At 40.5% G+C, this 22,148-nt stretch overlaps 1 protein-coding gene across 5 annotated transcripts in view; it reads right to left on the minus strand.

The window, feature by feature from the left end:
* TTC7A (tetratricopeptide repeat domain 7A) overlaps window positions 1–22,148 on the minus strand; it is a 172,098-nt gene that overhangs the window by 86,357 nt on the left and 63,593 nt on the right. For 4 of the 5 annotated variants that reach the window (XM_037405029.1, XM_037405028.1, XM_037405026.1 and 1 more), the window contains 4 exons: window positions 19,836–19,865; window positions 16,357–16,414; window positions 12,873–12,945; window positions 6,127–6,287 (listed from right to left, as the gene is read on the minus strand). In XM_037405029.1, the coding sequence (XP_037260926.1) occupies window positions 6,127–6,287; window positions 12,873–12,945; window positions 16,357–16,414; window positions 19,836–19,865 (322 nt within the window). The remainder of the gene's footprint in view (window positions 1–6,126; window positions 6,288–12,872; window positions 12,946–16,356; window positions 16,415–19,835; window positions 19,866–22,148) is intronic. The other variant, XM_037405027.1, reaches the window with a different exon arrangement.

Here is a 22,148-nt window from a genome sequence, read left to right on the forward strand (position 1 = left end):
GCCGCTAAAATTGGCAAATCACTGTTCCTTCTTTTCATACCACCCTAAGAAAATAAGTCTGCAGCAGGTTTCCTCTCTAAGCTCTGTTTAAGTCATTTTATTCATATCCTGAACCCTGTGCTATGAGGGAATGAAGTTCTCCCCAGGTACCACTGAATCCATCCATATAATTTTAAGATGAATTGATACGTACACTAACACAAATCCACTTCTGGCACAAACAGACGTGAACCAGCTAGGGGGGATATTTCTTCCCACTGCATTAAGATGGTGGGTAGAAGGCTATTATGATCATCTGCTGAATTTCTGCCTTAGATCAGACTGTCATCCTTCAAAAGGGATGCATGTATCTCTTTGAACCTGCCAAAACGGGAATCTGATCTTGGATACCATAAATTCTGTTTCCTCATCAGACAGGGCAAAAAAAGGAAGGAAAAGAAGAAGAAAAGAAAAAAAAAAAAAAAAAGAGCTAAGAGTAGAAATAAATCCAAATCAGGAAAAAAACCCTTAGATTTCTATTTCTAAATTTTATTAGCTTTAAGTAGCTCTGTTACCATTAATAAGAGTCAGGAGACTAGCTTAAAGCTTTCCCTTCATCTATTTGGCATACAAATACTCAATATCATTACCAGTTCCACAGAGTACAGTCCTGATTATTGCAATGTATCACCAAGGTTTTTTTAGGTTAATTTTATAAAAACAACAAGGGATCCTAGCATGCCAACAAAAGCAAAAATTCACGGTTACTATAGTAAAAAACCCAGCTCAACCCTTCTAACTCCACATAATACATCTCTTGTTTAAGTGAATCACAAAAGCCTAATGTTTTGTATTCCTGTAGTACCCAAGTACATACTTCAATTTTTTATTACTTCATATTATTTTGTCTGCGGCATCAATACAGAGACAAAAATCTGTGGGTCACTCACCACCCAGGGTGTGACCACACCACCACAAGAAGTCAACTTGCAAAAGCTCCACCCTTAAGAGTTTTGAATATCCTGTTTATGAAAGTCGTCTAGCATGATCAAATGCTACAGCCAAAATATTAATGTATCCCTGCTTTAGATCCTCAGATCTTGCTCCCTTGAGGAACTCAAACAGAACAATATTCTAAGAATATTAACAAGCTGTCTTATCACCACGTCTGCTCACAAGATGTACCAGACTTCCCTTGCCCCTTGCCTAGTGATGAACTGGAATCATATCAGCAGGCTGATGGGATTCTCTAAAGCCATACTTCTACAGCTAAGTGAGGTTGCCACCCCTTTTGTGAGAGAAGTGGTAAATACCATTCTACAGCATACACAATCGTATTACCTGGGGGTGAGGTAAGGTGAGGGGGGGGGGGGGGGGGGATACAACCATCTTGACAAAAACTGTAGTGCAGACTAGGCATTAGACAAAGGTTTGCAAACCATCAGCTGAGATGCAATTGACTCCTTATTCCCCATAAAGATTATAGGCAAGACAACAGTTCTACTTCATGGCTGTCAACAATATTGCAGTATTCCACTAGTGCCCATAAAGATATCGCTCAAAGGAGGCATGAGTTATTTACTTTCAACATACAAGAAACTGCCTGACAAGTAATAGAAAAAGAATTCAAGCTGGAAATGCCAGTTTAATCATGCATCTTGAGATCCTGATTTTACACCGCTTTTTTTGTAGCAAGTGGAAGCACCTGTTAAATGACATTGCTTATATTCCACAAACTCTCCCTCAGTAAGTCTGCACCAGACTATGATAAATAAATCTTACCGTATGATTACTTCACATATCCTTAATGAAATTAACGTAGTAGTGATGAAGTCGAGGACATCTGCTGTCAGTAAACCACTTCTAATCCTTCGTATTTTGAGGGCTGGCTGTAGCCAAAAACCCCCTTTCTGTTATAACACCACCAAGACAACATACACAATTCCCCATGCAAAATTTACTTCCTTTTTTATTCATCTTCCCCAAGGTATACTTTTAATATTTCTTGGCCTTCTGAGCTTTGTTGCACTGTATCTACAGTAGTTACTTTTGTGACAGCAAAAGCATCTGCGTTTGACAGCTACATGGCTCTGAAACACCAACCCACCTGCTCGTTTTTGAGTTTTTATGTGTAGAATTGCAAAGCTTCTCAGAAGTTTTCTGTTATTTCTTTCTAAAACTAGTTTTGAGGCTTTGAAAGCAACAGAATAGTGACTTATAGTCTAGGAAGAGAAGGAATATTAGCAGTTATTTATTTAAGAGTTACAATTCCTGTGCCACATGCAGAACTGCTACAGATATAAAGATGTAATCATTTAACAAAACATTCACCATCACACTGGGCAGCAATTAGAAGTTGTGGTTGGTTATGCCAGAAGAATGTATTGTTCTAACTTAACAGGGAGCCATCCAGGAGACAAAAACAAGCCGACAAACAACAGAACAGGTTTTGATAAGCAGTCTGGGAGCAATTATAAAGCAATAAAGTATCCATAAAATTGATAACCTATTTTCAACCTCAGGCTAGGTACAGACCTCATTTTTCTCCAATGATGGGAGCTAACCAATTAGAGCTAAAAGATGACCAGAGTGCAAAACAGTCTCTGGAAGAGTGGATGAGTCGGGAGGACAAAGTCAATTTTACACAAGTGAAACAGGAAGGAGGAAATACTACCAGCTGAAGGTAAAGGACCACGTTACCTCCTTACACAGGCTCTGTGGTGGGTTCTGCAGGCTGCCAGACCTATGGGACTTCTGCATGGAACATTGTGAGGTGTGAAAGTAGACTTTGAAAAGGGATATTCTTCCTTTCTAAATAAAAAATTGCATTATTTTAAGAAGATCACCTGGAGGGCAAGAAGGGTGCTCACTAATATGATTTCTTCCAGGTAAAAGATCTATCCTTGAGACAAACCTGGGGAGGTAATCACAGCCAGTCCCAGGCAGAACGCTGCCCAAAAGGCTGGCCTTTGAGTTGGAAAAAAACTGAAGGAATCCATCTTAAGAAAGGCTTATGATCAGCATCACTGACCTGGTGGGGACATACATGATGCTATCAGGAGTCCTCTCTCCTAAATGTGCTGGAGATGGTGCTTTGAAATATATACTAAAACCAACTATTGATACTGCACTCATTAACTTCTTTTAAAAGCATACCAACATTGACAGGATGTAAACCCAAGTTTTACCCTGGGCAGTCTGCCTCCACAGGAGCCAGTGATTTTTCAGGTGGTACCTCCCATGTAAAGGTTGCTATTATTTCTATCTTTTATAGTCATGACAAACAGAGTACTTCTTCTGGTTCACTCCATCTTGCAATAATATGTCTAAACCAGGTAGCTCTCATTCTTCCTCTACCCAGTCTTCCTCTGTCATTCTAGACACATTTGGGTCAGTATTATGGGGCTCATGCCATGAATATACTGTATATTTTTTTTCAGTTGCCTCAGCCACTAACAAGTACATGACAACCTGAACAATTACTTCCTTAAAATACATAATGAAAGAATTTAACGGGGAAATAAAAAAACAGGAACAAGCTCATCTTACATACAGTCAGAGACCAACCAAACAGTATGGAATGTCTGTAGTTTGGGCCAGCTAAGACCTTGATTTTTAATGTATTATTCTTTTGTTTAGGATATACATCCAGGTAATGCTTATGGCTTTTGCCATCTACAGAGCCCTAAGGTCCCTTAACGCAGCTTTCATCATCTTTTCTTGATACGTGCCATCAAACTACACTTCCAAAAAGGGTTGTCATTAGGAAGGGAGCCCCCAGGCACACATTACACAGTCGCCTGGTTCATATCAATGTGAAATGGGAAAAATAATCAACCGCTTTTAAATACAGCTTTAAAATCGTGCAGTTGAACTTGCCTACATAGGCACATGAAGTATCCTGTTGTCATTCCATGCAGTAGTAAAATTTACTACACTTTTTTTGTAAGGCAATAGCAACTTGACATATATGACGTCATCAGGTCTTTCTCTCTTAAAAGAGATTTTACAAAGCCGTAAAGCCCTCCTAGTATAACCTTTACTTTGGTCCTCTAGAAATTCTGGAACAGTTTCAGAATTGGTACAAACTATAGATGTATTCTGTTACTCTTCTTCCTTTCCCCCCTCATTGGATTCCTGTTCTTCCTTTTTCTTCAGAAATGCTTTTTTAAAGAATATTTTTTTTCTGTCTTGCAACTCTGATACTCTTTCTCCATTCCCTCACTCATGAGTTATTTGCCGACTGGTTTAGAGAAAGACCCACACAGGCGAGGCATAGCAGCAGAGGCAAGAAGCCAGCCCCTACTCCTGAATCTGTGTGTACCTTTGCATGAGTCTCACCGCCAACTGTGTTACATACCACAGTGCGTGCAGGGAGCAAAGACGTGTTCTTCCAGGGGCACATGCCCTAGCAAGTCTGTGTCTAGGAGTAAGCATGAACCTGTGGCTTTCACTACCAATATTAATCGCTTCTATCACAGATGACTTATTCTGCTATGCCTTGCAATGCCTTTCCACACATGAAAATTGGCACTAGAAGCTCCTATGCTAGAAGCATGGGAGATAATATTCTTTCCTGCTTTGGAGAAATCAAACTACCAGGCCGCACAAAGGAACCCAGCCAGCAGCCCTCCAAGATATTTTGTGCACCATGTTTTCTTTGTCTTTTCCTGAAACATAAATTATCAGTAGGTGCTGGAGGAAAAATCCAGGACCAGCTGGTCAATCTGACATGGAAAATACTGCATCCCTCACATAAACAACCAATTTCTTCTTCCTCTTCCACCTCCATCTTATCTGTCTTTGAGTGTTTGCAGTTCTCAAGGAACGTCTGACCTTTGACTGTATGATGTGACCTTTTGACTGTATGACATGAGGGGTTTTTACTATGCTTATTACTTGCAAAACACAATTTAGCAGCCACTGGAGTATTTCCTGTTTCAGTCATACCCATGTTCACACTTTGAAGAGATGCTGTCATCATTTTAAGAGCTCTTCCATTACCAGTTTTCACTTCGTTCTCAAAGATGCGCTCTGACAGTCTTAGCTCCTCACATGCACAATTTAACTAACCTCAAAAATACATAGAGCAGAGCTATTTTAAATGGTAACATTCAGCTTACAACGAAAAGCATTATATGCTGATACAGCACCATAGTTCTAAAAGATCCTAAAGTATTCAAGCTCACTTTTGGATAACCTCTATCTCACTTGTGACCTTCCTTTGCTCTGGTTTAGACAACATCCCACTCAGCTGCTGGACTACACCTGTGGAGGCCACTCCCCCTCTGCAATGAGAAAGCAGGCTGCCTAAAGACAATGCTGCAAGGGTTTGAAACATCAATTAAATACAGGCAATTCTGAATGCAAGTTGGTCTTCCAGCAATGCAACAGGTTTTTCTGTAGTTTGGCTGAGAAACCCAGCTAGTATGCCATCACTAGAAAGTATTACAGTAGCTTTAATTTTTGCACAGAACAGACAAATTCATTGGTTTGAAAGGTCATTAGAGTAAATTGCAATGAATTCAATTTATATCCCTCAGATGGATGAACGTATGCAAGTCAAACACAGAACAGTGGAAACCTCTGGCTCCAAAAAGTCTGCTGATTCAAACCTGCTCTTTAGGCAGCCAAACCATCCTTTCAGCTATGCATTATTACAGCTCGTGATTTTCATCTGATCTTCTTCCGCAGCTATGCTATTGCAGCAAATTGTGTCATACGTGAGCATCAAAAGAATGGTCAATACATGAAGAATTTGTTTGTGTTTAACCAGGAAGTTCAGCAAATACAAAATTATTTGTGATACAGACAGACATCATCACAGATGTCTCACACTCATTTCTGCACGTGTAAAGTGACATACGAAGAAAGTACAGGGCGATATATGGGAGAAAACACCATCAGCACAATACTGGAAAAGCAAACAAGCATAAGAACTAGTTTTAAAAACGGAAAGACCATGAAGATAGAAAATCAAAAGAATACCCCAAGCCTCATGTTTTAGCTTCACAGTACACCCAGAAGGAGAGTGACACACCAGAAGCACACCTGATTTAACAGGCTCCTTGTGCATAACTGAGAACAACAGAGCTAGTGAGCAGATCATCCCTGACTAGATGTATTGCATCATGCAGTAAGTCTTACCTAAAGCTTTCTGGGTATTCAACAACAGCCATGTTGATAACATCCAGTGCATGCTGATAGTGCTTCTGAGCTGAAAAGAGGAGGGCCAGCAGATGAAGTGAATTCATATCATCTTTGCACAGCTGCAGTGCTTCTTGAAGATGTTCTATAGCATCAGAAATCTGGAAGGATATGGGATAGAAATAAAAAGAGAATACATTTCTCCTTCAGTTCTATGTTATATGCCAAAGGTAAGAACAAATACTGTCATTAGAAATCCAGAAGTTCTACTTAGGCATCTATGAGGAAGGCTTCTACTATCTGAACAGTCTGCCAAAATTAACAGACTGCATTGCTTGGGAAAAAAAAAAAAAAAAATCAAACCACACATTCTAGAGAAAGGAGTCTGCAGCATTACTAAATCACTGCTTATAAGCAGGAGCAGCAGTTGATCCAATCAACCCCCTCTTACTTTGGCATGGTGCTTCTATGCTGTAAACAGATCCATTATATAGGCCCAATTCTCAGCTCCATTGTCTAGGATGGGTGGCTAGCTCTTCACTGAGGGGAGAGCATTACACATCTCTGCTGCATTTTGTCTCTTGTGATGGCTGTGCAGGACCTTTCACGATGTGGATCAAGAACACATAAATTAAGTTTGAATGTTCAAGGGTAAGAGAGTCAAGATTCAAAACGCTGTCAGAAAAAGAAATAACTTTGCAAGCAGTGATATAAAGAGCAGACCTGACACTCACAGCAGCAGAATGTCATGAGAATCAAGCTCACTTGGCAGAAAACTTAACATCTATAATGAATGTGAGTATATCACATGCTCTTTGTAATCCCATACCCTATTTTAGGCTATCTGTTCAAAAGGGAACTTCTTAGTATGTTTTCTTTCCTTTGGCTACTGCTAAGTTTTATATGGAGGATTTTCTTTAAGATTCTCTAATGTCTGAAATTACTACTTGATTTTTACTTAATTGGTTAAATTATTCCAGATCTGCGTTTGGCCCTGGAAGCCTGCAGATAAAAAAAAAAAAAGTATACATTTCCCTTCCTCATGGATACTTGCCTTGTCCTTCCCTTAAGGGCTGGAGAATGTAGTTCCTCCTTTGCTATTGTGAGAACTTCCCACCTAGCAAAGCTCTGCAGACATTCCCCTGCCTTGGCATACCACTAGTGTCAAATTCCCACCGCCTCCACAGATCACTCAGGTAGCACATAACTAAGGAAAGCAACAGTTACACTGCCTGCAGTTAAAACACAGATTGCTGATTATCTAGATCTCAGGTATACTTCTGGAAGCGTGGTACATATTTTGCTCATGGAACGACTTCATCCTAATGTCCAAGTGACATTTTACTCTTGCTGTGAATCTGCAAGCCAAAGTACTTAACTACTCTATTACTGGTGATTCCATGCAAGTCTGGAGATCAGTGTGACTGCTCCACAGACATAACCCCAAACTGGCATCTGGCCCACAGTTTCAAAACCGCTGAATGTCCTGGCTTAGGTTCAGATTGGGATATATGACTGAGTGCTCAGCTTTAATGAATTACTGCTTGTCAGTGGAGCTACTTTAACCACGTGTGTTATTATAGCCTACTGCAAAGGTAAACACATTGGCTTAAATCACCGGTGCTCCCTCAGCAGCTTACTAGGACAGATTTTCTCACAATGTAAAAACACCAGTGATGACAAGACAACTTGGAATCAGACCATGCACAAGACTGTGATGGGCCCAGATCTGCCCATCCATGAAGTTCTTCAGGAGGTATATAAATCTGACTTGCTACAATGAAGCTGCTATCCAGACTCTTCTTGCTTATTTTTTCTATTTCTCTGTCTCAGACCTGCACAAGTAGTCATAAATAAATTCTAGATTTTGGGGGAAATAAGTTCATTAGAAGAAAAAGAAAACTTGCAAACAAAACAGCTGGAGGAGGCTTTGAGCAACCTGTTCCAGCTGACCCTGCTTTGAACAGGGATTGAACTGGGTGATCTCCAGAGGTCCCCTCCGAACTCAACTATTCTATGACTCTACTCAAAGATTTGGGAAGGTGATCCTAATTTGCTACTATGAATCAGACAAAGAATAATACTTGCAACTAGCGTCTTTACCGAGGGATTTGAAACTGTAAGGATACTTGACCTTACTTGCATATTAACGTGCAAACTAAGTCACTGAGACTTTGCTTTATGCGTGCACATGCCAAACGATCACACAACTGCAAGTTCATACCCCTACCAGAGGCCAGGTATCAAAGAAGCTCTTGGAGTGTTGTAACATACACAAAACAGAGCAGCACAAAAGCCAGTCGTGGTCACTCCTGCAAACCTGTGCCTGCTGAACACGTAGTGACATACTGTTGAAACAGACATAATCTAAAATAATTCTCCCCTGTTCTGTAGCATAGGGTTTGCAATAGTTACATCTCATTTCAGTGCTTCCTTCTAGTACCATCAGAGTCACAGGCAATGGCTGTTTCTGAAAGTTAATCGTGCTTCCCTAACACCTGATTGTTTACCTTGAGCCCAAAAAGGTTCTTCAGTGCTGTAACACCATTAGTACCCTGCACAGTACTGCTGCATAATTAGAAAGATGGACAAAACACAGATGAGAAAAAAACCCCAGCTTTGATAATATGAATAGACTCTATTCCTTTATGGGAATCATTACACAAAACAACCACCTGCAATAGACCAGATGCAATGAAATACAAACTACATTTCTAGAACAATAAAAGCAAGATATTTGGCAGCAGTCAACACAAACTTCTTTTGAAAAGCAGAGATCAACCTACTGACAGATGCCACAACTTATTTATTTAAGTAACTATGTAATTTGAGAAAGATGGAAGCTGGCAGCCCAGGTGGCACCCTGAAACTTCAAGGGTGTATCAGAGGTAGGCTGCCAGTTTAAATTCCCTACAAGTGCTGCACTTTTAAATAATCCTATTTCAGCTGGACTGCAAGTCCAAGTGGGACCCGCAATTAGAAGATGCTACCCTTCTCCGATTCATCTTTCTGTTAAAAAATATACCACATGCGTTCTGCATGGCATACAGGTATATTCAGATCCCACTGATTACGAAGTGAAGATACTGCAGCAAGCCAGAAATAGCATCTTACAGCACTACCAAAATAATGCCACATTATGGATTGTTTAGGCTGCCTCATATATAGCACGACTGATTTCAATAATGCTATACGTTTCCTTAAAAACAATGCTGGGATGTTATAACTGTAGGTATAAAAAGGAAACCAGTATGAACATTAAAAATAGTTCCCAACAGTAGAATGCACTTGCATATTTAGATTGGTAAATGAAACAGGATCTTCTAAGAGGATTTTCTGGCCTTGTAATTTCACATCAGTTGTGAGTTAGCTAATTAATCATTAAAACTACCCTCTCCATCTCTTCCTATAGCACAGGGATTATAGAAAGGAGAACGCTTTATGGACAGGCAACCAAAAACAGAGTTGCTACAGACCACCAGAACTTGAGGAAAGCAGGAGCAGGCGTATCTGTGAGTTACTACTTAATTCTTGCTACAAACTGGTTTTGATCACCAGAAAAATCTAGGCCAGGACCTAGACAGAAAAGCAGCATGTTGCTGTTCAGCAGAGGCGGCACTAGCCGCTCTGGGAGAAACAGAGACCAGAACTACCCACATTCAGCATTTATCTCGCTGAAAGACGTGCCTCTCAATACCTACTAAAACCAAGCTCCCCTGCTGGGGCAAAGACAAGACAGCAGTCTCTCCTTCTTGAAACCAGAGTAAACACTGTGGAGAAAACAGCTGAAATACGTTCTCTGGTGTCTTAACCAACATCTATCTTATTTTTACGTCCAGACATTCTGGAAGGTGATAGGTGTTTTTTGGATATTGCCACTTGAAACTTCAGGTTTGTTGGCAGCCCACAGATGAAACTGGTAACTGAGACCTCTAATTCTCAGCTGCTGGCCCCTGGCTGTCTTTCCCTTCCTGTTTTCATGCAAAGAAAGGTCAAATCAAATCAAGTATTAAAATGGTATGAAACCCCCATATGTTGTTTTTATGTTTCTGATACTGATTTACATGGCATTCAAGGTCAAAAACAACACCACCACCCAAAACGAGAAGGGAACCTGCACTTAAAATTAAAAAGAGTGCTGACTCTCTAGAGTCATTTCCATAGAAACTGGCCTGCTAAAAAAAAAGGCAAGGCATTAAAATCAGTGAGCTTTAAAATATTCATTCTACCTTGTTTTTGCTGATCCAAATGCTGTTGCCACAGAAACAAGAGAAGCAGCCGAACCAGCCGCAGGGAGTGGGGAGTTACAGGTCTCCTCTGTGGATCGGCTTGGCTCGGCCAGCTGCCAGCCAGGCGCTGCAGGTGGAGATCACCACCACAGCAAACACTGACCTTGGCCTTGTGGCACTTCAGCTTTGGGGAAAAACCAGATTGAGACCCTCCTTATAAAAGAGGATATTATCCTTTGTATTTTGCTGAAAAACCTACCCGAAAACACTGCAGGGCTGACCTAGACCCTCCAAGAGTCACTGGAGTCCTCCCAGCAACCCCAGCAGTCTTCAAAACACAGAGCTGCGCACACAGAAACACAAGCACAAAGCACGTAATCATCTTTCATTTTGGTTGCCAGTGGTTTTCAACTGCCAGCTCTGTGAAAACCCTTTATAACTACCCCTCTTCTTGTCACATCCTCATCGCATGTCAGAAGGAAGCTTACACTTTTCCGTTTCCCCTTTCCCTTGCCCAGTGCTCACAGAGACAAGTGCTATTGGAAGTATTTTACAGAGTCTTCCAAGAAAGATGAATTGCCCCAACTTTGCTTGGCACTCTACTGGTCAGCTGCCTCTCTTGCTTTGTTCAATGAAAATGCTCTATGCAAGCTGATACCTAGATTTTTCAGCGTTGGGTAAGGTTACCTAATTTATTGCCCTTGCCTATGGAAACAAAAAGACCTATTTATTGAGAATAACATTCAGGTATTATATTATAACCTACTGTGCAGGAATGGCCTGATTTGTTGGTATTGTAGCATCACCTGATGAAAGCCTAACTGTGATGTTCAATAGTTAATGCAATCTACCAAAAAAAAGGTATCATTTATCTTTCAGTTAATTAGAAGGAGAGTATCTTAGATACTTTAAATAATTAAGGATATTAAAAATGCATTACCAAATGTTTATCAGTAAGTAAACTGGCAAAAGAAGAGTAGGACATTTTATAGCAGTCTAAAAATAAAGATGTCTCAGGTATCTCCCCTCTCTCCAAGCATACGTTAAAAGATTAATATCTCACTAGATGGAGAAGAGCAGAAGCAGCATCGCAGGAGTCAGGCTGACACTGCATAACACACTTAGATCACACACCTATGGTAGCAGGGGCAACTGGCAGAACATCAAGGATGAAAATACACAGGTGAGGTAGACAAAAGAGAGAGTGAACATGAGGACAAGAGACTGAATGGAAAGAACAGGAGGGAAGGGAAATGATGAAATGAGATATACGAAACAACACTGTAAAGGCAGGCTACAACTAGAGAAAAAGAAAGGGTAATGAGTTAAAATACAGCAGACCAATAATAGTGAAAACAGCAAAGAACCAATTACAACAAAAATCTTGATTTTTAAGGATAGCAGCTGAAAAGCTGTAATGCTTTTACTCGTGGAAAGAAGCAGAAGAGGCAGCAGATCAGACAACCCCCCTAAGAGGCAAAAGCTGTAAGAGAAAGGAGGGTAGCTGGATATTTTTTAATGAAAGACCCTGAGCAAACTGCATCATAAAGCAGCCAGTAGGCAGATGAGAAAGTTAAATAAGCCATTTTAATTACTCTTTCTTATTGCAGGCTCCCTTACAACACACTGCTCTCATTATGAAAGGGTTACAAAAGTGGCATTATCAAGAGTGTGCTCTCTTGGAACAATTAATTTAACCTAATGAACACACAGCTCCCCTAATTAGCTCAGGAAAGTAAGAAAGATCCAACTGTTTGACTCTGTAGTGTAGACTAAGGAGAGAAAACTGCTGCAAGCAGGAAGCCTGCCAAAGGAGGAAACTATGATGATGAAATTTCAAATCGAGTTAGAGAAGCATTTAAAAAATAGGGGCTGCTACAATAAAGACTTTGGCTTTTAAACAGAAGGGACAGAGAAATAAAACACATCCCAATTATAAACAGAAGGGACAGAAAAATAAAACATGACCCAAATGTTTTTTCTGAAAGGCAGTGCAGCGTATTTTCTGATCAGCTTAATTTTTATGAGTTAACACCTGCAGCAGCATTCAAATGCCAACTAATCCCACTCGCTGCAGAACTCCAGCACCCGTCAAAGCCTAACGCTGAACGTACCCAAGTATGGAATAAACCAATCCCCAGCGCAGACAGCATGCGATCTGGTGTGATACAGAACTGGGCAATAATGAGAGAGCTTTTGGAGTGGCCTGCAGCACGGTGCAGCATGATATCCAGGAAACACACCCCACTCGCCCCACACGGACAAAGTTGCTCCAAGTGGGAACAGCACTGCTCAGGATTTAGAGCTGAATGCATGCCCTAGTGAAGGTCATTCCATGCACTACAGAATAATTATTTAATAATAATGGAAAAAAGCCTTACACAAACATATTCTGATTGCTTGCTATAGATTACAATGCAGGAAGGAAGGGATCCTTAGCAAGTCTGGGTCTTGTTCAATTGGACTGTCCTTCTCCCACCCTCTCACGGCTCAGTAGTTGCCAATTACTGCACATACCTGTCTGACAAGAGCCAGCTGCAGTGATAGGTAGAGGATGATTTGGTGATCTTCTGGGGCCAAGTCACGCGCTCTTTAAGGACGATCACATAAAAAAAAAAAAAGAAAAAAAAGTGACTGTTAGCTTGTACTTCACCATGAGTCACACACAAGCACAGAACAAAACCCAGTCCTCTCCTACTGAAAACCAATTCAGTAATGGGAGCACACCGAAACTAGACAAAAAGCAAATCAATCCTGGCCTGGCTAAGCCAGGCTTACAGGAACAAGTATGTGAAACACAACTGCCAGGATGTTATCCAACTTACATGCTCCTTCACTAAATACCATTTAATGTTTTAGAACTTGGATAACTGATATGCAGGAAGTAGCTCTTAACGCATGGCAAACCCATTAAAGCATTATTTTAAGTAATTTAGGTGAGGGAGATAGTCGTTCAGCTTGTTCCTATATTGCCACTTCTCAAACAATAGCAGAGTTTTAGGTTAGCACTGAAAAAGTAATAATAGTTTCTGCAGTTGTTGTGACTATGAGCATCTAGAGGTCTAAAGATCATGAGCCCATGATGTGAGCTGGTGCTCCAACACACAAAACATCCTCCGCCCTGCAGCTTCTAGTCTAATGGCTGACAGTAGACTCCTGATGTGGAGAGGGAAGATAATGAGGATTTGATGACAGGAGCTGAGCCTGGGCCAAAACCAAGGCCCTTACTTCTCAAGCCTGGACCTCTTAGATACTACCTTCTAGCCCACAGCAGGCAACAGTGTGCACTGCAGGGATCCTGTGGCTAGTGACAGCTGTAGTGTCTACAGAACCAGACACAGAGGCCCTTCACACAGGCTTGTGCAGTGCAGCAAACAGGGATGGACAACCAGGGCAGAATCATCCCGCTCAGACTACACTGAGCATGAAACGGCAGTCTGAGCTTGCTAGCCCGTGGAGAAGCCATTAACCAAAGCAACATGCAGGTAAGTGTTTTGAGGACCTAACTAGGAGCAATGTGGGGCACTGGCTCATGCCACACTGGCAGCCCAGCCCTGGGACCAGTGGATTATTGCCTTGCTGACCCACAGAGCTCACTCCTAGCTCTGTGGCACAGGGAAGTCACTTCACGTGGAAGAGATGGGGAAGAGGAAAGTCCCTCGTAGCTGATCGACATTCCTGACACCTCTTTTTGGGCTGCATTCCAGGATCTGCACCTGCATCACCCTGCCCGAAGCAAGTACAATTAATGTCCTCATGAAGGAAAAACAACAGGCTCACAAGGCTGGTGGTTAAAAACCCTACCAAAACTATTCATTTGCTAATAATAAACAAACAATCAAAAGAATTACTTCAGGAAACAAACCACACACCATTTTAATGGCAGCCACCTCTCAAATGCCATCTTAGCCTGTGAGCAGGAAGTTGTTGGACTTGTTTTTTATAACTAATGTCTCTAGAATGAATTAATTCAATTTGAACTGAATGTGTCCTGCAACTTTGCAAGTCAAAGCAGCACTAAAGGCTTCTGAAGCAATGCCAAAGACATCAAGGTCTGTACTAATTGCACAAGTCATTAATTTGTCTCCCCACTTTAAAAAACCAAACAAAACCCCAAACCAACCCCAACAACAAAACCAGAACACCTCCCCCACACACACACACAAAAAAAAGAAAAAAACCAACCACAAAACACCCACAAACGCCTAAAACTAACCAAAACCCAAACAACAACAAGAAGGCTCCACAAGATGGAACCTAGCTTTGCCCTAAGCTGTTGGGAGCAGGGTGAGCCACCTCTTTGGCAAGCAGCTCCTGTGAAACCTTCAATAGCCTCTCCAACAGTAAATAACAGGAAAGTTCACACGGGTGTATGGGAGAAGAGGTTAATGGTACTTTTGGAAAGAAACAAAGTTACGTTACTGCTCAGTATTCTGAAAAAGTATTAAAAAAATATTTGATCCAATCTCCAGCTGAAAAGGCCACTTACAAAGATGGCTACAGGCTAAACCATGGATTGAGAGATCATACATGTACTTTAAAAACAGGTGAAAAACAAGGAAGTGAAACAAAAAGAAAGAAACCAAACCTCAGGCATTTAGGAAGACACTAGTAACCAGCTCACAATCACAACATCCCTGTTGGCTGGGGTTTGAGTACTTAATGTTTGGCTAGAAGCTTGTGTACTTCCTAGCTAGAGTTAAGATACCATGAAAAAAAGTTACATCCAGTGGGAAAGGTCAAAGGATAAAAATAAATGCAGTTTAAAAGCACTGTAATTACATCAAGATTGGGCAGTAGTGGAAGTATTACATTGCAGTCCAGGAACTACTGCAACTTAAAAATATACTCCTGATCTAAAAAGTAACCACATAAATTGCTTTTTAAAAATTTATCTTTCAGATCCCCATAGGGTAAATATCCAGAAATACATCCGTGGTTTCAGCTTACTACACACTCTTGCAACCACTGCAAAACAAACATGCTGGACTCCTTGCTCAGCATCAGAAAACCAGCTAAGATCCAGTAACATGTTCAACCTACTACATCTGTACTTTGAGATAGCAGAGATCTCAAATTTTCTTCACTTTTGTAATGCGTTTATTACAATTTATTTTTAATATACAAACTATTTAATACAGTTTATTACCATACCAAACCCAGAACTAGATAATTCAGGCCAAGATTTAGATCACAGAAGCTTCCATTTAATTGCCATCCAAAGATGCCTACAGGCATCTATATTTACAGTATTACCTGCCCAAACACCACCTTGTGTATTTTGGTTGGCGTAACTTAGTCTTAACAGGGTCAGGACGCTCACACCTCACCTCTACTACAACAAAACAGTTCTTAACCCAAGCACTTGAGGTAACTGTAGCTACAGAGGAATTTAATTCACAGATACTTTCAGGGCAGAGCTATTGCATCAGACTTCCCCACAAAATACAGGGGTGAGGAACAGCTGAGTGGTAATCACTTTGCATGGCTAGTTCCACAGCCCCCTTTTCATACCACAGCTCACTAATCACTCATTAGAATGGCAATCACCCCCTCCCCAGTAAGCGCACTGATGCCAGGTCACCTCACAGCAGCCTACACCCTGGTGGTGAAGGTACTTTCCCACTAGGAGGGAAACAGTTGAAGCCTGCCTCACACAGGAATGGAGACAAAACCAGCTTTCCACATCCACCTGCTGCCATCATGTGAGGAAGCTGTATCTCCCGGCACCGTAGAGCTCCCTGCAGCTGATTTGGTGCTAAGGTTATTTCTGGTTAGTGGCAGAACAGGTACTCTTACCTTGGATATCCAACCAAATATCACTGCATTTAGCCATCACAGAAATGGTTTTGACAGACTGTTGCTGAAAACTACTGAACTGGTTTTAAACTTTCAGGCAAGGATGCTTTACAAAGAAGAAAAAAAACCATTAAACCCAACAATTATTCTGAATTCATCCAAAGAAATACACAATGCAAGTGTCTGCAAGATTCCTACTCACCTCTCCAAAGTCTGAAGTGCTTTCTTGTTTAATTCATCCTGAGTGCCCTTCAGAGTAGCTGCAGGACAAAATACAATGCCATTTAAGAGTTGAATTCAATGTTTCAGATTAAATAAATAAATAGTTACACATGCACAGAGTATTTCAAACTGGGAGCACAAAAATGTGGAAATCTGGTGGTTCAAGGCTGGAAAACATGCCATTTTGTTCTTGAACAGAAGAAAAACAGTATTTAAATCTGAATTCTCAATTTCATTTTAAATAAAGACTCTTCCAACTCCCTTGTCTGAAATGCCAAAGCATTTTTTATGTACATATGCCACTGAAGAGGTCTGGGAGGAGAAGGGGCCATATGCTAACTAGATAATAAGACAATAAGAGGCCCTCTGCCAGATTGGGGTAAATGCTAAAAGCAGTAACAAGCAGTATATTCTGACTCAGATACAGACCGTCTCCACCACCGTCCTCATGTAGGAGGGTGTTGCAAGTTGAGCAGGGAACACCAGGAGCCAGATTTACAACTCCACGACAAAACCCTTGACAACACACCACCCCACTGAGACCATGACAGACTTTTAGTCTACTTCAGGGGTGGCATTAGCCACTAATGCTCTCCTTGGTGCCTCTCATTACTTGACTAAAGGATCCTGCCCACTACACTCACTTCTCAATGTGTGAATTAACTCCTACCAAAACCATATAGGAGGAGAAGAATCAAGTACTTGTTATGCCAGAGTACCTTATCATCATCATCATGAGCAAGGGGAACAGAGGAAGAGCTTAGAAGAGCAAGGCTTTCTCAGGTCCAAAATATCTGGAAAGCTAGTGACAATTTTCAGAAGTACATTGGTTATCTTATTCTGGTTCTTAGTTTTGAGATTTTGCATAGCAGTTGTTTCTTGTTCTGTCTATCCTGAATTTGAGATCTACTGGTAGATCTCACAAAGTAGTGAGGAGTAGTTAATCCATCAGCAAACAACCACCTATGAATATACTTGACTTCAAACATCAAGTCACTGTAAACTCCAGAATAGAAAGTAAGCAGTATATACATAAGCAACAAAACCAGATAAAATTCAAGTATTCTTAAAAGCTGTTGAGAGGAATGCGTTGTGTTCTACAAGACGAACAAAGGTAATTAGTTTCTTTGGACTCTGCCAACACGCTGGTGAGTGAAACTTTGAAAGTAATTTATTTTCCTGAAGTAGTTATAGTGATCAGACCTTTTTTATTCCTACATCTTCTGACAGTTCTTCAAAACACCCGGTTCATTTGGGAGGAACAGCAATCTTCATAACTTCCCACACCACAAAGATCAAAAACTGCTTATGCCACAAAATCTACTCTAAGTAGTAAAAACTGAACAAAAAATTTGCAGTTTAAAGAATAAATTTGAAGGCGTGGACTTTCATGCAAAATGCAGCATTTATTAGAAGTAGCTGGAAATAATTTACTCTCAATAGCCTTAAATTGAGTGTTCAGGTCCACTGCCAAATACTGGAAAAAGACAACAGAAGAGGAGAATTTAAAAAAATTTACAAGAATCAAGATGGATGTAAACATAAAAATTCTTGAGAAGACACTGGAAAGGAGCTATGAACATTCATCCAGAAAAAATATGTCAGATTTTTTCTCATGGAAACTACAAGATTCCTTATGTAAGTTAGAGCAATTCCGGAGATGCCACATAATGAGGAGCACTGAAGGAAATTTTACTGTTTGCCCCCCAAAATTTACATCAAATGCTAGGAGAACTTTTAGGTTCCACCTGGTAAGACTTCTGACTGATGTTCAGCTTGTAGACAGAAAGAGCACAAACTATGTTATGGAAATGATTACAACTAGTTAGCTTTGCCTCTGCACTACTGGAAAACAGCATGTGAGTCCCACCTCCCATGATATCAACTGCATCTTCAGCTACAACTACACTGGAAATCTAGTTGTCCATCTCTAGATTTGAGTCCGACTTGGATAAACACGTTGAAATTTGTGTTTGGCAATACTGAGGACTGATGCTGCAAGTTAACCTTGCCATTTACAGGGCCTTTACAGCTAAAGGAGATAAAAGAGAAAACAAGCAATGAAAAGTGATTTTGAGAGGGATGCGTAAGAAGCAGCTTGGCCAGGAGGTCAATGGAGGTGACTTTCCCCCCCCTCTACTCTGCTCTCGTGAGTCCCTGCCTGGAGTACTGTGTTCAGCTCGGGGGCCCCAGTGCAAGACAGACATGGACTTGTTAGAGCAGGTCCAGAGAAGGGCCGTGAAAAAGGTTAGAGGGATGGAGCACCTCTCCTATGGGTAAAGAGGGTAGGGTTTGTTCAGCCTGGAGAAGAGAAGGCTCCAGGGAGACTCTATTGCAGCCTTTCAATACTTAAAGGGGGCTTATAAGAAAGATGGAGAGAGGATTTTTTACCAGGGCCTGTAGTGATAGGACAAAGGGTAATGACTTATCAAAAATTAAAATAACCTGCAAAGTGGTCTGACCACGGTAAGGCAGAGAGCACAGGGGAGTTTAACTTTCTGAGGCTTCAGCAACTATCCCTGTAAGACACAGTACTTCTGCAAATGCCACCTTAGGAGCCCAAGATTTATTTTCTAAAGCACTATTTTAAAATAATTTTTTTTAAAAGAGCTGAAGCCTTACTAAAAGTCAACAGGATCTTCAGCAACATTTTGGTACCTAAATACAAAGCTCAAGTCACATTTGAAAACAGAGGAGGTCACATTCTGTGTTAGTAACCAGGTGCAGCACAGTAAGTGTGAATGCATGGAGTGAAACACAATGCTGAGGATCAGCATCAACACTACAAAGACAGGGACGGGGTTTAGTTTTAGTGTTGTCCCACAGACTGAACACTCACTAGCAGCTGCAGCACAATCAGGCCTATTTATGTAGCACATTAGTTTTATGGGAAAGAATTCAGTTTGTGTAGTACAAAAGTGTTCCATTATGTGAATCACAACATAAGTGGGGATGATGGAGAGAGGGACTTCACCAAAACACCAATATGCATGTACCCTTTTGCACACATCAATGGGTTTCAAAAAAACATTAGGTGTCTTAACACCTAATACAGCAAGGTGCACAGTTTTAGCACCCAGAATTATAAAGATTGTATGTGTTGACTGTTCTCTCCGGAAGCAACAATGATGGGTTTGTTCACTAATAAGCAATGTCTATTTTTTTATTTTTATTTTTTTAACATTAAATCAGTGCTGTCAGAATACAGGTTATTTATAAAATCCACAAGGACTGACAGAAAAAGTTTCCAATTCAGTCCCTGATCCATGGCCTTACACCAAAATTCTAAATGAAGACAGACACAGCACACACTCTCATCTCTGAAAGAGTGAGGGTCTGTTAAATCTACAAAGATTTCACAAAATGTGAGGTGGTGATGTTAAGATTAGAAGAGACTTGTATTTCATAATGCATTCTCAACCAGTCTTTCCTCTTTAGCCTTTGTTAAATTCATCTCACCTTTCCCTGTGTTCAAAGTATTCTTCAGACCTAAGGGAGGCAAAGTTGACAATACAGCTTATGTCAAAACTGGAACTACAAGAGGAAGACAAAGGTTTGCTGTTGACTTTGACCCATTGGGAACAGATCTGCAAAAAATTTAGCATAGCAACAGATGGACATTCTGTACGAACAAGAGATTTGTGCTTCTAAGAGTGAGGCAAAAGTGGCAATGACTTCCTCTGAGGACACATCTTTCAGCTACTTCAATGAGATTTATTTCAAGAAACACATAATTAAGACATTAAGAACAAGGAAGCTACACATACTGCTACCCAGCATAAGTTCCAGGAAGTCTTATTTCATCGAGGAGTGAATCTAATAGTTGTAAAGGGACTTTGATAATTACCAAATGTTCCCACAAGTTCTTTGAATTGTCATTCAGTAGGATTCTCTCTTCTGACTCCACTTTTTAGCAAGTGCTTTTTTGCAGGTCACAAAGGCTTTAATATAACTCCTCTGTACCTCTGTCACACAGGAGAAGTATTTGCTAAAAGGATATATTAAATAAGAAAGCCTGACCTTGAATGGAAGGCATCTTGATATAATACTGTGAGCTTTATAAGGCAACTGGACAAACACTTCTGAAACACTTTGCTACCATTGAATATGCTGACTCACTGAAAGTCAGCTCAAGCAGAAAGTTATAGAAATCATATATTCATACAGACTTTTGACTGTGTGCCTGCATATGTTGCTATGAACTGGTACAAACACAATGATAAACAAGATTGACAGTACAAGGCAGGATTACATAGAAGAGTTGCTATCATGCTTTCAGCAAGTTCTACTCTTGCTTCCTCATTGTGATATGCTATCTTTTAATGATACTAATGAAAAAAGGTCTCGTTAGTGCAAATTTGATGTTTTCTAGTAAAATGCTGTTTCATATTTATGATTATCATAAGTATGCTTTTGAAAGAAAAGACTAAATGGTTTTAATAAAATATAACCTGAAAGATTGAAATATACTCTTCAGATTTCCCTCAAATAACTGAGTGACTGGCCCTGTTGACTTAAAGGCTAGAGATACAAGGAGAAGGCAGATCTTTCACTGTTTCACAACATAAATCAGATGCTAATCTGGAAAAAAAAATCCAATAAATTTGTTGTGAAGACTGTCTCCTTTACATTAAAAAGGATACATTACATCTGAACCAGTCTTTTGAAAACTCAGAGAAGACTTCCCTTCCTGAAGAAGCTTCCAACTCACGTTTTGCTGCACCAAAGATTTTTAGAGCTAGAGTACAGCACATTCCTCTACAGCTCCATTCTTTAGAAACTACCTTCTTTCCATACTGAGAATAACAAATTGATCATAACGGGCTAATAGAGAAAACCACCTATCTCCAAAAATAGTCTCTGAGATCTTGTGTAGCTTTAGGGACAGTTTAAACAAAGTCTGGGCAAAATGCCCTAAAAGGTAGGCTGTTAAGCAGAAACCAATGTTTAATGAACTTAAAAAAAATTTATATATATATATATATATATATATATATATATATATGAGAAAGTTCAGTCTAGGAAGGACATATGTTTCTTGACAAGAACTTTCTAGGAGGAAGTGTTCTGAGGCATAGAAATGGGGAACTGAAGAGAGCTACAGTGCCTGTTAGCCTTCGTGTTAGAAACCAGTTCTCAGAACAGCTGATCAGATAAGGGTGACTGAAAAAATACACTGACTTGCACTACTGAAGAGCACAAGCCACTTCCTCATATAGATGCCTTGCAGAATTCTGCTGTAACTTCCAAGGCCTACATACTTCCATGATACCATACAGTCATTTTAGCTTTGTTTCAGGCTCATTTGCTGGAAGAAGTTGGTTTGCTTCTATGGGACCCATCTGACAGAAAAGACATTGCTTGCATGGGGGCAGAACTCCTAGATGGGTTAGGAAACGTACTAGCTCAGCCATTATTCAAAGAAACCATGTTAGGAGGCCTTCTGCCTATGTTAGAAGTCATAGAAGAAACAAAGACTGTTCCCACCTGTGAGCTTGATGAAGGTCAGAGCTAGAACTCTCCCAAACACTGGGACTTCAAGCCCTTCTGGCCACCAAGCACCAAACCAGCAAGAGCCCATTGTCCAGTCATTTAAAACCCAAGCAAGCAGCAATAAAATAGATCCTTACATTCAGTGATCTGTGTCTAGTCAATATCCACACATACCTGCAAGGCAGATCTTTTTATCTTGTTTACTTCTAAGCACAGAAAGAAACAACATCGCAGAGAGGTTGAATCTCTGCGAGGAATCAGTATCATGCCAGGAACTGA

This window comes from Falco rusticolus, chromosome 12 (genome assembly GCF_015220075.1).
Source record: "Falco rusticolus isolate bFalRus1 chromosome 12, bFalRus1.pri, whole genome shotgun sequence".
NCBI classification, from domain to species: Eukaryota; Metazoa; Chordata; class Aves; order Falconiformes; family Falconidae; genus Falco; species Falco rusticolus.